The sequence below is a fragment of the Cherax quadricarinatus genome, chromosome 29 (assembly GCF_038502225.1).
Source record: "Cherax quadricarinatus isolate ZL_2023a chromosome 29, ASM3850222v1, whole genome shotgun sequence".
Classification (NCBI taxonomy): Eukaryota; Metazoa; Arthropoda; class Malacostraca; order Decapoda; family Parastacidae; genus Cherax; species Cherax quadricarinatus.
Genome location: NC_091320.1, coordinates 38,525,167 through 38,543,589, shown reverse-complemented (window position 1 = coordinate 38,543,589; position 18,423 = coordinate 38,525,167). Strand labels below are relative to the sequence as shown.

General features: G+C 47.8%; 1 protein-coding gene across 5 annotated transcripts in view; it reads left to right on the top strand.

The window, feature by feature from the left end:
* Positions 1-8,377: 8,377 nt before the first annotated feature.
* LOC128690616 (tubulin alpha-1 chain-like) overlaps positions 8,378-18,423 on the top strand; it is a 40,707-nt gene continuing 30,661 nt past the window's right edge. The window contains exon 1 of one of the 5 annotated variants that reach the window (XM_070089762.1): positions 8,378-8,519. In XM_070089762.1, the coding sequence (XP_069945863.1) occupies positions 8,517-8,519 (3 nt within the window). In that variant the 5' untranslated portion in view covers positions 8,378-8,516. Of the gene's footprint in view, positions 8,520-13,900; positions 13,925-14,158; positions 14,195-17,222; positions 17,348-18,423 lie in introns of those variants that run through there. The other 4 variants (XM_070089761.1, XM_070089760.1, XM_070089763.1 and 1 more) reach the window with 4 other exon arrangements.

Here is an 18,423-nt window from a genome sequence, read left to right as displayed (position 1 = left end):
TTTTAAAAATAGTGATAGAAGGCTACGTCATCAGCATCTGGCAACTTGTCATCGCATCACTGCCAGCTTAAGTATCACTCACCTGTTGGGGTTGTTTTGGGGGTTCTGAATCCTGCCTTGCGTCACTGTTAGATACTGGTCACTCACTCCTGCAAGCTATTACCAGAATTAGAGCAGAAATAGCATAGATAAGGTGAAGATAGTGTTGACTAGCGAGGAGCAGCCTAGCGAGGGGAAGCCTAGTGAGGGTGACGTCAGACACTCCTAGAAGCTCAGACAAGCTAAATTTTACAACCTAATTACTTTCTGTGTTTTATAAGTAGAAGTGATAAGTGCTAGAATCACTGTTGGTAGTTTTAGAAATACGGGTATTACTACTGATATTTATTAGCAGTATGAATACTTAGAAGTGGGGGCACACATACACTCGAGCACACACACACACACACACACACACACACACACACACACACACACACACACACGTACACACACACACACACATACACACACACACACACGTACACACACACACACACATACACACACACACACATACACATACACATACACACACAGGAACAAGCACTTGTAAGCTGTAGTACACACGCAAACACATACACAGGATTTCACACCGTCCTGTGAACTGACCATCTGAACCTTTCTCCTCTCCCCCCCTCTTTCTACCCTAAGTAGACCTATCTCTACCTCTCTCACTCTTTACCTATATCTCTCTCTCTACCTATCTCTCTCTCTCTCTTCCCTCTCCCATCTCTCCCCTCTAACATCTCTTACCTCTAACACCTCCCCCCCTCTAACATCTCTCCCCCTCTAACATCTGTCCCCTCCCATTATCTCTCCCCTCTCCCTTTCCACACCTCTCTCCCATCCTCCCCTCCCTCTCCCCCTAGCCTCTCTCCCCTCTCGCTCTTCCATCTCCCCCCTCTTTCCCCCATCTCCCCCTCGTTGCCTTCTCTTTCTCCCTCCCTCCCTCCCTCCCTCCCTCCCTCCCTCCCCTCTCTCTCTCTCTCTCTCTCTCTCTCTCTCTCTCTCTCTCTCTCTCTCTCTCTCTCTTGCTCTCTCTCTCTCTCTTGCTCTCTCTCTCTCTTGCTCTCTCTCTCTCTCTTGCTCTCTCTCTCTCTTGCTCTCTCTCTCTCTTGCTCTCTCTCTCTCTTGCTCTCTCTCTCTCTCTTGCTCTCTCTCTCTCTTGCTCTCTCTCTTGCTCTCTCTCGTCCCCATTTTCCCTTCTAACTCTCCCCTCTCCTACTCTTCCCTTCACTCTCTCTCCCCCTCTACCTTTCCCTTCTCTCTCCTCTCACAAAAAAAAAACAAAAAAAAAAAAAAAAAAAAAAAATGGTGGGGACTCGCAGGAACCAAGGATCAGATGAGAATGGTTCTGGTAGGGAGGAGTGGATGGAGGAGCAGTGGAAAAGGATGGAACAAGAGTGGGAGAGAAAATTAGGAGAGCTTTCTGAAAAAATGGAGAAAGAGCTCTCTGTGAAATTGGAAAAGAGGTTGGAGAAGGAGACAAAGAATTGGGAGGCACAAGTCGAAACTGCAGTAGCCAAGATAAGGGTCCTAGAAGTTGAGATAAATAGGCTGAAGCGAGTTACAGGGGCAGTGACCAGAGAAGACACAGCATATGAAGCTGCGAGGCCGAACAGGAAGGAAGGAATTATGAATTATGCTAAGGTCACATCAATCTGCCAAGGAGGACCAAGGAGTGAAAGGGAAGATCAGCTGGTTGCAGATGGAGAGGGTGATAGGTCGAATGCTGAGGCACAACAAGGCTATCAAGAGCCACTGGAAAAATCAAGGGAGAAACTGACCACATACAGGCAGGATCCAGAGTCACAGAGGGTGAGGCAATGGGAGGAAGAAAGGGCAAAATCAGTGTTTATCCATGGACTTCAGGAGAGAGAGGAAAGGACACACACTGAAAGGCAGCAGGAAGAAAGAAAGGAGATTGAGAAAATCATCACGGAAATAGGTGAAGAGATGGACGAGATTGTAAATTTTCAGAGAATAGGGGGGTACTCGAAGGGGAGAAACCGACCAATCAAGCTGATTCTCAGGATGGAAACAGTGCGGAACAGGATCCTCCAAGAGAAACCACGATTGAAATACTCGGAAGAGTACAAGAGGGTGTTCCTAGACAGAGACAGAACAAAATCAGAAGGACAGCAGCTGAGGGAGAGGACAAAAAAGTGAAAGGAGCTAGGAAAAGAGACAAGGAGGGAACCAGCAGAGGTCAGTCAGAGCAGAACAGAACAGCAAGGGCAAGCACACACACAACTACTCTCAGAACCATACAACCTATCACACCATCCCAACACACACTACAATCCATACCCACAGCCTCCACCCAACACCGAGCTATAGAATCCCACAGTATGCCACCAGGTCTCCCACCCTCACAGGCCCCCCAAACCACAGTGTTGGAAAGGAAACTGAAGGTATGGTACACAAACGCTGATGGAATAACAAATAAGTGGGAGGAGTGGCATGAAAGAGTCAAAGAAGCATCACTGGACATCATAGCTCTCACAGAAACCAAGCTTACAGGTATGATAACAGATGCCATCTTTCCAATGGGATACCAAATCCTGAGGAAAGACAGAGGGAACAGGGGGGGGGTGGAGGAGTGGCGTTGCTGATCAAAAATCGCTGGAATTTTGATGAGCTGGAGAGAGGAGACAGCGGAGAAGAAAGTGATTACATAGTGGGAACACTTCACTCTGGAGGTCCCAAGGTGGTAATAGCAGTGATGTATAACCCACCACAGAACAGCAGGAGGCCAAGGCAAGAGTACGACGAGAGCAATAGAGCGATGGTTGACACACTGGCTAGAGTGGCCAGAAGAGCTCATGCATGCAGGGCAAAGCTCCTGATCATGGGTGACTTTAACCACAAGGAGATCGATTGGGAGAACTTGGACCCACATGGGGGCCAAGATACATGGAGGGCTAAGATGATGGAGGTGGTACTGGAAAACTTCATGTGCCAACACGTAAGGGACACTACAAGAGAGAGAGGAGAGGATGAACCAGCAAGGCTGGACTTAGTATTCACCTTGAGTAGTGCAGATATCGAGGACATCACATATGAAAGACCCCTTGGGGCCAGTGACCATGTGGTTTTAAGCTTCGAATACACATTAGAGCTACAAGTGGAGGGAGAAGCAGGAAGGCCAGGACGAATGAAGCCAAACTACAAGAAAGGGGACTACACAGGAATGAGGAACTACCTGAACGGGGTTCAGTGGGACAGAGAACTGGCAGGGAAGCCAGTTAATGAGATGATGGAATATGTAGCAACAAAATGCAAGGAGGCTGAGGAGAGGTTTGTACCCAAGGGTAACAGGATTAATGAAAAAGCCAGGATGAGCCCATGGTTTACCCAAATGTGCAGGGAGGCAAAAACCAAGTGTGCTAGGGAATGGAAGAAATATAGAAGGCAAAGGACCCAGGAGAATAAGGAGAACAGTCGTAGAGCCAGAAACGAATATGCACAGATAAGAAGGGAGGCCCAAAGACAATATGAAAATGACATAGCAGCGAAAGCCAAATCTGACCCGAAACTGTTGTACAGCCACATCAGGAGGAAAAGAACAGTCAAGGACCAGGTAATCAGGCTAAGGAAGGAAGGAGGAGAGACAACAAGAAATGACCGTGAAGTATGTGAAGAACTCAACAAGAGATTCAAAGAAGTGTTCACAGAGGAGACAGAAGGGACTCCAGAAAGACGGAGAGGTGGGGCACACCACCAAGTGCTGGACACAGTGCACACAACCGAGGAAGAAGTGAAGAGGCTTCTGAGTGAGCTAGATACCTCAAAGGCAATGGGGCCAGATAACATCTCCCCATGGGTATTGAGAGAGGGAGCAGAGGCGCTATGTGTACCCCTAACAACAATATTCAATACATCTATCGAAACAGGGAGATTGCCTGAGGCATGGAAGACAGCAAATGTAGTCCCAATCTTTAAAAAAGGAGACAGACATGAAGCATTAAACTACAGACCAGTGTCACTGACATGTATAGTATGCAAAATCATGGAGAAGATTATCAGGAGAAGAGTGGTGGGACACCTAGAAAGGAATGATCTCATCAACAGCAGCCAACATGGTTTCAGGGACGGGAAATCCTGTGTCACAAACCTACTGGAGTTCTATGACATGGTGACAGCAGTAAGACAAGAGAGAGAGGGGTGGGTGGATTGCATTTTCTTGGACTGCAAGAAGGCGTTTGACACAGTTCCACACAAGAGATAGGTGCAAAAACTGGAGGACCAAGCAGGGATAACAGGGAAGGCACTACAATGGATCAGGGAATAATTGTCAGGAAGACAGCAGCGAGTCATGGTACGTGGCGAGGTGTCAGAGTGGGCACCTGTGACCAGCGGGGTCCCGCAGGGGTCAGTCCTAGGACCAGTGCTGTTTCTGGTATTTGTGAACGACATGACGGAAGGAATAGACTCTGAGGTGTCCCTGTTTGCAGATGACGTGAAGTTGATGAGAAGAATTCACTCGATCGAAGACCAGGCAGAACTACAAAGGGATCTGGACAGGCTGCAGACCTGGTCCAGCAATTGGCTCCTGGAGTTCAATCCCACCAAGTGCAAAGTCATGAAGATTGGGGAAGGGTAAAGAAGGCCGCAGACGGAGTACAGTCTAGGGGGTCAGAGACTACAAACCTCACTCAAGGAAAAAGATCTTGGGGTGAGTATAACACCAGGCACATCTCCTGAAGCGCACATCAACCAAATAACTGCTGCAGCATATGGGCGCCTAGCAAACCTCAGAACAACATTCCGACATCTTAATAAGGAATCATTCAGGACCCTGTACACCGTGTATGTTAGGCCCATATTGGAGTATGCGGCACCAGTTTGGAACCCACACCTAGCCAAGCACATGAAGAAACTAGAGAAAGTGCAAAGGTTTGCAACAAGACTAGTCCCAGAGCTAAGAGGTATGTCCTACGAGGAGAGGTTAAGGGAAATCAACCTGACGACACTGGAGGACAGGAGAGATAGGGGGGACATGATAACGACATACAAAATACTGAGAGGAATTGACAAGGTGGACAAAGACAGGATGTTCCAGAGATTGGACACAGTAAGAAGGGGACACAGTTGGAAGCTGAAGACACAGATGAATCACAGGGATGTTAGGAAGTATTTCTTCAGCCACAGAGTAGTCAGTAAGTGGAATAGTTTGGGAAGCGATGTAGTGGAGGCAGGATCCATACATAGCTTTAAGCAGAGGTATGATAAAGCTCACGGCTCAGGGAGAGTGACCTAGTAGCGATCAGTGAAGAGGCGGGGCCAGGAGCTCGGACTCGACCCCCGCAACCTCAACTAGGTGAGTACACACACACACACACACACACACACACACACACACACACACACACACACACACACACACACACACACACACACACACACACACACACACACACACACGTACTCATATACAACAGGCCTAGTGTCTAATCGACATGTGCCCAGGACAAAATGGTAACTAACACACACACACACACACACGCCTATACACACACCCATATACAACAGGCATAGTGTCTAATAGACATGTGCCTAGGACAAAATTGTAACACACACACACACACACACACACACACACACACACACACACACACACACGTACTCATATACAACAGGCCTAGTGTCTAATCGACATGTGCCTAGGACAAAATGGTAACACACACACACACACACACACACACACACACACACACACACACACACACACACACACACACACACACACACACACACACACACAAGAAAAGAGGCACTAAACTATAGACCTGTGTCATTGACGTGTATAGTATGCAAAATTATGGAGAAGATTATCAGGAGGAGAGTGGTGGAGCACCTGGAACGGAACAGGAGTATAAATGCCAACCAGCACGGATTCACGGAAGGCAAATCCTGTGTCACAAACCTTCTGGAGTTTTATGATAAAATAACAGAAGTAAGACAAGAGAGAGAGGGGTGGGTTGATTGCATCTTCTTGGACTGCAAGAAGGCCTTTGACACAGTTCCTCACAAGAGATTACTGCAGAAGCTAGAACATCAGGCGCATATAACAGGAAGGGCACTGCAATGGATCAGAGAATACCTGACAGGGAGGCAACAACGAGTCATGGTACGTAATGATGTATCACAGTGGGCACCTGTGACGAGCGGGGTCCCACAGGGGTCGGTTCTAGGACCAGTGCTATTTTTGGTATATGTGAGCGACATGACGGAAGGGTTAGACTCAGAAGTGTCCCTGTTTGCAGATGATGTGAAGTTAATGAGGAGAATTAAATCTGATGAGGACCAGGCAGGACTTCAAAGAGACCTGGACAGACTGGACACCTGGTCCAGCAAATGGCTTCTCGAATTTAATCCTGCCAAATGCAAAGTCATGAAGATAGGGGAAGGGCACAGAAGACCACAGACAGAGTATAGGCTAGGTGGCCAAAGTCTGCAAACCTCACTCAAGGAGAAAGATCTTGGGGTGAGTATAACACTGAGCATGTCTCCGGAAGCACACATCAATCAGATAACTGCTGCAGCATATGGGCGCCTGGCAAACCTGAGAACAGCATTCCGATACCTTAGTAAGGAATCATTCAAGACACTGTACACCGTGTATGTCAGGCCCATACTGGAGTATGCAGCACCTGTTTGGAACCCGCACTTGATAAAGCACGTCAAGAAACTAGAGAAAGTACAAAGGTTTGCGACAAGGTTAGTTCCAGAGCTAAGGGGAATGTCCTACGAAGAAAGATTAAGTGAAATCGGCCTGACGACACTGGAGGACAGGAGGGTCAGGGGAGACATGATAACGACATATAAAATACTGCGTGGAATAGACAAGGTGGACAAAGACAGGATGTTCCAGGGAGGGGACACAGAAACAAGAGGCCACAATTGGAAGTTGAAGACACAAATGAGTCAGAGAGATAGTAGGAAGTATTTCTTCAGTCATAGAGTTGTAAGGCAGTGGAATAGCCTAGAAAATGACGTAGTGGAGGCAGGAACCATACACAGTTTTAAGACGAGGTTTGATAAAGCTCATGGAGCGGGGAGAGAGAGGGCCTAGTAGCAACCGGTGAAGAGGCGGGGCCAGGAGCTAGGACTCGACCCCTGCAACCACAAATAGGTGAGTACAAATAGGTGAGTACACACACACACACACACACACACACACACACACACACACACACACACACACACACACACACACACACACACACACTACCACACAGTGAAGAGGCGGGGCCATGAGCTATGACTCGACCCCTGCAACCACAACTAGGTGAGCACACACTACCACACACACTACCACACACACACACACACACACACAACCCCACACACACACACACACACACACACACACACACACACACACACACACACACACACACACACACACACACACACACACACACACACACACACACACACACACACACACACACACACACACACACACACACACACACACACACACACACGTACTCATATACAACAGGCCTAGTGTCTAATCGACATGTGCCTAGGACAAAATGGTAACTAACACACACACACACACACACACACACACACACACACACACACACACACACACACACACACGTACTCATATACAACAGGCCTAGTGTCTAATCGACATGTGCCTAGGACGAACACACACACACACACACAAACGAACACACACACAAACGAACACACACACACACACACACACACACACACACACACACACACACACACACACACGTACTCATATACAACAGGCCTAGTGTCTAATCGACATGTGCCCAGGACAAAATGGTAACTAACTAACTAACTAACTAACACACACACACACACACACACACCTAGTCAAGCACGTCAAGAAATTAGAGAAAGTGCAAAGGTTTGCAACAAGACTAGTCCCAGAGCTACGGGGATTGTCCTACGAAGAAAGGTTGAGGGAAATTGGCCTGACGACACTGGAGGCCAGGAGGGTCAGGGGAGACATGATAACGACATACAAAATACTGCATGGAATAGACAAGGTGGACAAAGACAGGATGTTCCAGAGATGGGGCACAGACACAAGAGGTCACAATTGGAAGTTGAAGACTCAGATGAATCAAAGGGATGTTAGCAAGTATTTCTTCAGTCATAGAGTAGTCAAGCCGTGGAATAGCCTAGAAAGTGAAGTAGTGGAGGCGGGAACCATATATAGTTTTAAGGCGAGGTATGATAAAGCTCATGGAGCAGGGAGAGAGAGGACCTAGTAGCAATCAGTGAAGAGGCGGGGCCAGGAGCTATGACTCGACCCCTGCAACCACAAATAGGTGAGTACAAATAGGTGAGTACACACACACACACACTAGCAGTGGTCCCTGCCAGGTGTAACTGGCTGACGTGCCCAGTATATTACCGGCAGCAGCCACCATCATACGGCAGCACCGAGTTCTTACCTTCACTACATTTCACAAAACATGGTGAGACACCTATAATTTTGTCAAAATTTATTGTCAAGAGTTTTGTAGCAAAAATTTATCCGGTTTTCGACCGGAACCGTTACAGCAAATATAAAAATTACCGCCAGAAATCCCTATTACGTATTTGCAGTTGAAATTGTCAATACAGTACACATTTCTTCAAGAATTCATATATATATATATATATGACAATGTGAGACATCAAACTTGCGATTTCGGCTTAAATAGCAACGCAAAAATCATTCTGAACCTAACGAAAAAAAATATACTTAATTGTGTTTGTTTATTATTAAATTACTGTAAACTTATCGAAAATATATTTAGCTTAATTAGGCTAAATTAAATTGCGCTTGTTATAATAAGGTTAGGTAAGTTTTCTAAGGTTCTTTTGGTACAAAATTATTAATTTTAACATCAACATAAATGCAAAAATATATCTTTAAATGTATAAGAGAAAATTGTAGTAAGGACTTAATTTTAAATGATTTCTTGCTAATTGGCCAATTTTACTTATTCGGCACGACATATATATACATACTATATATATGCAATAAGATCATAATAAACAGGTGATATCACAATATGCAGAACAACCGCTGTTAAGAAACAGTGAAATTCCAAGAGATTTCGCAATTTCTCACAGAATAACAGGAAATTTAATGGCCAAACCTAAGCTACATCTAATCGCCTTCAACAAAAGGATAGTATACAAACAAAACAATGAAATTATATGTAGACCTTCTAATTAATAAGAAAGTCGAGTGTATGAATTTCTTCATACATTCCTAACTACTGCCTTTAGACATCCTCAGGAATTATGACTGTTCCTTGGTTATTAATGAACTTTTCTTAGAATTCCGATTAGTCTTTATGGCCTAATATCCAGACTATTCATGACTTTTCCGATTATTCCTCACCACCTCCTAACCCTGTTGGGTTGTAATTCTCTAAATTCTAGCTGCAGTCACCATGTTGCAATCCGTGATTGCAGTCACCTAACCTGGTGTAGTGTACTTGAACGGTACCCTTATGCAGCTGTACCTAAATGAGCATACTACTATTGGTTACATATTTTACCAATGGAAAGGACGCATTCCACAGCAGACGAAACGTGCGGGTAAGGTGCGTCACACCTCGTCACATAATGAGCAATCATGCAATGTTTGTATAGCATTAAATGTCCTATTGTATTCTGATTCCCGTTTTTTGTAAGCCCTAAAGTCCTCTCCACCAAACCTAAACCAAATGGGGGACGGGATTCTTGGATGATGAACGGTGCCTGTGTTGTGACCATTTCTGAAAGGAGCTGGCCAGCGTCACCACGCTACCGTACTCATTCCACCTGTTGTTACTGTCGCAAGTCACTCGCAACACTACATAGCTCCTGATGATGCACGGAGACGTGAAAAAAATCTTCAGCTGAAGATTTTTCCCCGCGTGACTTATTTTGCATATATATATATATATATATATATATATATATATATATATATATATATATATATATATATATATATATATATATATATATATATATGCTGGAGTGTGGCAGTGTGTAGGTTGTTGTGGTGGTGTGGCACTTTGTAGATTGTTGTGCTGGAGTGTGGCAGTGTGCAGGATATTGCGCTGGAGTGTGGCAGTGTGTAGGTTGTGGTGCTGGAGTGTGGCAGTGTGTAGGTTGTTGTTCAGGAGTGTGGCAGTGTGCAGGTTGTTGCGCTGGAGTGTGGCAGTGTGCAGGTTGTTGCGCTGGAATGTTGCAGTATGCAAGTTGTTGTGCTGGAGTGTGGCAGTGTGCAGGTTGTTGTGCTGGAGTGTGGCAGTGTGCAGGTTGTTGTGCTGGAGTGTGGCAGTGTGCAGGTTGTTGTGCTGGAGTGTGGCAGTGTGCAGGTTGTTGTGCTAGAGTGTGGCAGTGTGCAGGTTGTTGTGCTGGAGTGTGGCAGTGTGCAGGTTGTTGTGCTAGAGTGTGGCAGTGTGCAGGTTGTTGTGCTGGAGTGTGGCAGTGTGCAGGTTGTTGCGCTGGAGTGTGGCAGTGTGCATATTGTTGTTCAGGATTGTGGCAGTGTGCAGGTTGTTGTGCTGGAGTGTGGCAGTGTGCAGGTTGTTGTACTGGAGTGTGGCAGTGTGTAGGTTGTTGTGCTGGAGTGTGGCAGTGTGTAGGGTGTTGTTCAGGAGTGTGGCAGTGTGCAGGTTGTTGTGCTGGAGTGTGGCAGTGTGCAGGCTGTTGTGCTGAAGTGTGGCAGTGTGCACGTTGTTGTGTTGGAGTGTGCCAGTGTGAAGGTTGTGCTGGAGTGTGGCAGTGTGCAGGTTGTGGTGCTGGAGTGTGGCAGTGTGTAGGTTATTGTGCTGGAGTGTGACAGTGTGCAGGTTGTTGTGCCGGAGTGTGATAGTATGCAGGTTGTGATACTGGGGTGCGGCAGTATGCAGGCTGGGATACTGGGGTGTTGCAGTGTGCAGGTTGTGGTAATGGGGTGTGGCAGTGTATAGGTTGTGGTACTGGAGGTGTGGCAGTGTGCAGTTTGTGGTTCTAGAGTATGGCAATGTGCAGGTTGTGGTGCTAGTGTGGCAGTGTGCAGGTTGTGGTGTTAGAGTGGCAGTGTGCAGGTTGTGGTGCTAGAGTGTGGTAGTGTGCAGATTGTGGTACTGGGGAGTGGCAGTGTACAGGTTGTGGTACTGGGGTGTGACAGTGCTCACCTAATTGTGGTTGCAGGGGTTGAGACTCTTCACTGACCGCTACTGGGTCCTCCCTCCCCCTGCTCCATGAGCTTTATCATACCTCGCCTTAAAACTATGTATGGGTCCTGCCTCCACTACATCGCTTGCCAGACTATTCCACTTCCTAACAACTCTGTGGTTGAAGAAATACTTCCTAACATCCCTGTGACTCATCTGAGTCTTCAGCTTCCAATTATGACCCCTTCTTTCTGTGTCCCATCTCTGGTTGTCCCATCTCAGGCTGTGGTACTGGGGTGTGACAGTGTGCAGGTTGTGGTACTGGGGTGTGACAGTGTGCAGGTTGTGGTACTGGGTGTGACTGTGTGCAGGCTGTGGTGCTTGTGTGGCAGTGTGCAGGTTGTGGTACTTGGATGTGGCAGTGTGCAGGTTGTGGTGCTAGAGTGTGGCAGTGTGCAGGTTGTGGACCTAGAGTGTGGCAGTGTGCAGGTTGTGGTGCCAGAGTGTGGCAGTGTGCAGGTTGTGGTACTGGGGTGTGGCAGTGAGCAGGCTGTGGCATTGGGGTGTGGCAGTGAGCAGGTTGTGGTGCTAGAGTCTGGCAGTGTGCAGGTTCTGGTGCTAGAGTGTGGCAGTGTGCAGATTGTGGTGCTGGGGAATGGCAGTGTGCAGTTTGTGGTACTGGGGTGTGGCAGTGTGCAGGTTGTGGTACTGGGGTGTGACAGTGTGCAGGATGTGGAACTGGGGTGTGAGCGTGTGCAGTTTGTGGTGCTAGAGTGTGGCAGTGTGCAGGTTGTGGTACTGGGGTGTGACAGTGTGCAGGTTGTGGTACTGGGGTGTGACAGTGTGCAGGTTGTGGTACTGGGTGTGACTGTGTGCAGGCTGTGGTGCTTGTGTGGCAGTGTGCAGGTTGTGGTACTTGGATGTGGCAGTGTGCAGGTTGTGGTGCTAGAGTGTGGCAGTGGTGCAGGTTGTGGTACTGGGGTGTGGCAGTGAGCAGGCTGTGGCACTGGGGTGTGGCACTGAGCAGGTTGTGGTGCTAGAGTCTGGCAGTGTGCAGGTTCTGGGGCTAGAGTGTGGCAGTGTGCAGATTGTGGTGCTGGGGAATGGCAGTGTGCAGTTTGCGGTACTGGGGTGTGGCAGTGTGCAGGTTGTGGTACTGGGGTGTGACAGTGCGGAGGATGTGGAACTGGGGTGTGAGCGTGTGCAGTTTGTGGTGCTAGTGTGGCAGTCTGCAGGTTATGGTACTGCGGTGTGGCAGTGTGCAGGTTGTGGTGCTAGAGTGTGGCAGTGTGCAGGTTGTGGTACTGGGGTGTGACAGTGTGCAGGTTGTGGTACTGGGGTGTGGCAGTGTGTAGGTTGTGGTACTGGGGTGTGACAGTGTGCAGGTTGTGGTACTGGAGTGTGACTGTGTGCAGGTTGTGGTGCTATAGTGTGGCAGTGTGAAGGTTGTGGTACTGCGGTGTGGCAGTGTGCAAGTTGTGGTGCTAGAGTGTGGCAGTGTGCAGGTTGTAGTACTGGGGTGTGGCAGTGTGCAGGTTGTGGTGCTAGAGTATGGTAGTGTGCAGGTTGTGGTGCTAGAGTGTGGCAGTGTGCAGGTTTTGGTGCTATAGTGTGGCAGTGTGCAAGTTGTGGTGCTAGTGTGGCAGTGTGCAGGTTGTGGTGCTAGAGTGTGGCAGTGTGCAGGTTGTGGTGCTATAGTGTGGCAGTGTGAAGGTTGTGGTACTGCGGTGTGGCAGTGTGCAAGTTGTGGTGCTAGAGTGTGGCAGTGTGCAGGTTGTAGTACTGGGGTGTGGCAGTGTGCAGGTTGTGGTGCTAGAGTATGGTAGTGTGCAGGTTGTGGTGCTAGAGTGTGGCAGTGTGCAGGTTTTGGTGCTATAGTGTGGCAGTGTGCAAGTTGTGGTGCTAGAGTGTGGCAGTGTGCAGGTTGTGGTGCTAGAGTGTGGCAGTGTGCAGGTTGTGGTGCTATAGTGTGGCAGTGAGCAAGTTGTGGTGCTAGAGTGTGGCAGTGTGCAGGTTGTGGTACTGGGGTGGCAGTGTGCAGGTTGTGGTGCTATAGTGTGGCAGTGTGCAAGTTGTGGTGCTGGAGTGTGGCAGTGTGCAGGTTGTGGTGCTAGAGAGGCAGTGTGCAGGCTGTGGCAGTGTGCAGGTTGTGGTACTGGGGTGTGGCAGTGTGCAGTGTAGAGTGTGGCAGTGTGCAGGTTGTGGTCTAGAGTGTGGAGTGTGCAGGTTGTGGTGCTATAGTGTGGCAGCAAGTTGTGGTGCTAGAGTGTGGCAGTGTGCAGTGTGGACTGGGGTGGCAGTGTGCAGTTGTTGTATAGTGTGGCAGTGTGCAAGAGTGTGGCAGTGTGCAGGTTGTGGTGCTAGAGAGGCAGTGTGCAGGCTGTGGCAGTGTGCAGGTTGTGGTACTGGGGTGTGGCAGTGTGCAGGTTGTGGTGCTCGAGAGTGGCAGTGTGCAGATTGTGGTGCTAGAGTGTGACAGTGTGCAGGTTGTGGTGCTAGAGTGTGGCAGTGTGCAGGTTGTGGTGCTAGAGTGTAGCAGTGTGCAGGTTATGGTGCTAGAGTGTGGAAGTGTGCAGTTGTGGTGCTAGAGTATGGTAGTGTGCAGTTGTGGTGCTAGAGTATGGTAGTGTGCAGTTGTGGTGCTAGAGTATGGTAGTGTGCAGGCTGTGGTGCTAGAGTGTGGAAGTGTGCAGGTTGTGGTACTGGGGAGACTAAGTATTTATAACATGGTGCACGTGAGTGTTGGCTACCTCCCACTGTATCACTCAGTAATCTTCATTTAGTCTTGGTTGCGCTGCACCCAAAACTCTGAACACATTTTACACCTATACTACATTTATCCCTTAGCAATATAGTTTAGTTTAATATGTTTATTATGCACCCCATACCCATCCTGTGGGCGGTAGTCAAAAGATTACAGAGGTACATAATTGGTCCAGGGACTGGACTCCAAAGTTTCGATAGCTGAGCAAGTTACAGAGGTAATGAATTCACAATTTACAAAGGTAATGAACTCACAATTTACAAAGGTAATGAACTCCAGGTAGGTCTAGTCACAATCATGACAAGTTACAAAGGTATTTACAGATTACAGAGGTACGTAATGGGTCCAGGGACCGGGCTCCAAAGTTTTGATGGCTGAACTAGGTACAAGGTAATGAACTCACAAGTTACAAAGGTAATGAATACTGTAAGAATGGTTACTTACGTTTATACATGGCTACAATCATGAACAAATTATTTAGCAATATAAAAACATATATATATATATATATATATATATATATATATATATATATATATATATATATATATATATATATATATATATATATATGTGTGTGTGTGTGTGTGTGTGTGTACTCACCTAATTGTACTCACCTAATTGTGGTTGCAGGGGTCGAGACTCAGCTCCTGGCCCCGCCTCTTCACTGATCGCTACTGGATCCTCTCTCTCTCTGCTTCCTGAGCTTTGTCATACCTCTTCTTAAAACTATGTATGGTTCCTGCCTCCACTACTTCACTTGCTAGGCTATTCCACTTGCTGACAACTCTATGACTGAAGAAATACTTCCTAACGTCCCTGTGACTCGTCTGAGTCTTCAGCTTCCAGTTGTGACCCCTTGTCCCTGTGTCCCCTCTCTGGAACATCCTATCTCTGTCCACCTTGTCTATTCCCCGCAGTATCTTGTATGTCGTTATCATGTCTCCCCTGACCCTTCTGTCCTCCAATGTCGTCAGTCCGATTTCCCTCAACCTTTCCTCGTACGACATTCCCTTGAGCTCTGGGACTAGCCTTGTTGCAAACCTTTGTACTTTCTCTAACTTCTTGACGTGCTTGACCAGGTGTGGGTTCCAGACTGGTGCTGCATACTCCAGTATGGGCCTAACATACACAGTGTACAGTGTCTTGAACGATTCCTTATTAAGGTATCAGAACGCTGTTCTCAGGTTTGCCAGGCGCCCGTATGCTGCAGCAGTTATTTGGTTGATTTGTGCCTCCGGTGACGTGCTTGGTGTTATGGTCACCCCAAGGTCTTTCTCCCTGAGTGAGGTCTGTAGTCCTTGTCCACCTAGCCTATACTCTGTCTGCGGTCTTCTTTGCCCCTCCCCAATCTTCATGACTTTGCATTTGGCAGGGTTGAATTCGAGAAGCCAGTTTCTGGACCACATGTCCAGCCTGTCCAGGTCTCTTTGCAGTCTTGCCTCATCCTCATCCGATTTAATTCTTCTCATCAACCTCACATCATCTGCGAATAGGGACACTTCAGAGTCTATTCCTTCCATCATGTCGTTCGCATATATCAAAAATAGCACTGGTCCTAGAACTGACCCCTGTGGGACCCCGCTCGTCACAGGCGCCCTCTGTGATATCTCTTCACGTACCATGACTCGTTGTTGCCTCCCTGTCAGGTATTCCCTGATCCATTGCAGTGCCCTCCCTCTTATATGCGCCTGATCCTCCAGCTTCTGCACTAATCACTTGTGGGGAACTGTCAAAGGCCTTCCTGTCAAAGGCCTTCCTGTGTGTGTGTGTGTGTGTGTGTGTGTGTGTACTCACCTAATTGTACTCACCTAATTGTGGTTGCAGGGGTCGAGACTCAGCTCCTGGCCCCGCCTCTTCACTGATCGCTACTGGATCCTCTCTCTCTCTGCTTCCTGAGCTTTGTCATACCTCTTCTTAAAACTATGTATGGTTCCTGCCTCCACTACTTCACTTGCTAGGCTATTCCACTTGCTGACAACTCTATGACTGAAGAAATACTTCCTAACGTCCCTGTGACTCGTCTGAGTCTTCAGCTTCCAGTTGTGACCCCTTGTCCCTGTGTCCCCTCTCTGGAACATCCTATCTCTGTCCACCTTGTCTATTCCCTGCAGTATCTTGTATGTCGTTATCATGTCTCCCCTGACCCTTCTGTCCTCCAGTGTCGTCAGTCCGATTTCCCTTAACCTTTCCTCGTACGACATTCCCTTGAGCTCTGGGACTAGCCTTGTTGCAAACCTTTGTACTTTCTCTAACTTCTTGACGTGCTTGACCAGGTGTGGGTTCCAGACTGGTGCTGCATACTCCAGTATGGGCCTAACATACACAGTGTACAGTGTCTTGAACGATTCCTTATTAAGGTATCGGAACGCTATTCTCAGGTTTGCCAGGCGCCCGTATGCTGCAGCGGTTATTTGGTTGATGTGTGCCTCCGGTGATGTGCTCGGTGTTATGGTCACCCCAAGGTCTTTCTCCCTGAGTGAGGTCTGTAGTCTTTGTCCACCTAGCCTATACTCTGTCTGCGGTCTTCTTTGCCCCTCCCCAATCTTCATGACTTTGCATTTGGCTGGATTGAATTCGAGAAGCCAGTTACTGGACCACATGTCCAGCCTCTCCAGGTCTCTTTGCAGTCCTGCCTCATCCTCGTCCGATTTAATTCTTCTCATCAACTTCACGTCATCTGCGAACAGGGACACTTCAGAGTCTATTCCTTCCATCATGTCGTTCACATATATCAAAAATAGCACTGGTCCTAGAACTGACCCCTGTGGGACCCCGCTCGTAACAGGCGCCCACTGTGATACCTCTTCACGTACCATGACTCGTTGCTGCCTCCCTGTCAGGTATTCCCTTATCCATTGCAGTGCCCTTCCTTTTACGTGTGCCTGATCCTCCAGCTTCTGCACTAATCTCTTGTGGGGAACTGTGTCAAAGGCCTTCCTGCAGTCTAGGAAAACGCAATCTACCCAACCCTCTCTCTCATGTCTTACTTCTGTTACCTTGTCATAAAACTCCAGGAGGTTTGTGATACAAGATTTGCCTTCCATGAACCCATGCTGGTTTTCATTTATAATCTTGTTCCTTTCCAGGTGTTCGACCACTCTCCTCCTGATAATCTTCTCCATGACTTTGCACACAATACATGTCAGAGACACAGGTCTGTAGTTTAGTGCCTCGTTTCTATTTCCTTTCTTAAATATGGGGACTACATTAGCTGTCTTCCATTTCTCAGGTAGTTGCCCAGTTTCAAGGGATGTGTTGAAGATTGTGGTTAGAGGCACACACAGCATCTCTGCTCCTTCTCTAAGGACCCATGGGGAGATGTTGTCCGGTCCCATCGCCTTTGAGGTGTCAAGGTCACTTAAGAGCTTCTTCACCTCCTCCTCAGTTGTTCGTATGTCATCCAACACTTGTTGGTATATTCCCTCTTGATGTTCCCTTCTGTTCTGTCTTCCCACAGCCCTTCCTGTCTCTACTGTAAAAACTTCCTTAAATCTCCTGTTCAGCTCCTCACATACCTCCTGATCATTTCTTGTGAGTTCTCCACCTTCTGTCCTTAATCTGATCACCTGGTCTTTGACTGTTGTCTTCCTCCTGATGTGGCTATACAACAGTTTCGGGTCTGTCTTGATTCTCGATGCTATGTCATTTTCATACTGTCGCTGGGCCTCCCTCCTTACCTGTGCATACTCATTCCTGGCTCTGCGACTGATCTCCCTATTTTCGTGTGTTCTCTGCCTTCTGTACTTTTTCCATTCTCTATTGCACTTTGTTTTTGCCTCCTTACACCGTCGGGTGAACCAGGGGCTTGTTCTGGTCTTCCCGTTGTTACTGTTGCCCTTGGGAATGAACCTTTCCACTGCCTCCTTGCATTTTGTTGCTACATATTCCATCATTTCATTTACTGGCTTTCCTGCCAGTTCTCTGTCCCACTGGACCTCCCGCAGGAAGTTCTTCAACCCTATGTAGTCCCCTCTTTTATAGTCAGGCTTTTCCCATTCTACTCCTGTTATTCTCTCCACTTGCAGCTCTACTATGTATTCAAAGCACAGAACCACGTGGTCGCTAGCTCCTAGGGGACTCTCATACTTGATGTCCTCAATGTCTGAGCTGCCCAGGGTGAACACAAGGTCCAATCTTGCTGGTTCATCCTCCCCTCTCACTCTGGTAGTGTCCTTAACATGTTGGTGCATGAGGTTTTCCAGCACCACGTCCAACATCCTGGCTCTCCATGTTTCGGGACCCCCATGTGGCTCCAGGTTTTCCCAGTCAATCTCCCTGTGGTTGAAATCCCCCATAACCAGCAACTTTGCTCTGCTGGAGTGAGCTCTTCTTGCCACCTCAGCAAGTGTGTCCACCATTGCTCTGTTGCTCTCTTCATATTCCTCTCTTGGCCTCCTGCAGTTCTGTGGTGGATTATACATCACTGCAATGACCACTTTGTGTTCCCCAGACTGAAGTGTACCTGCT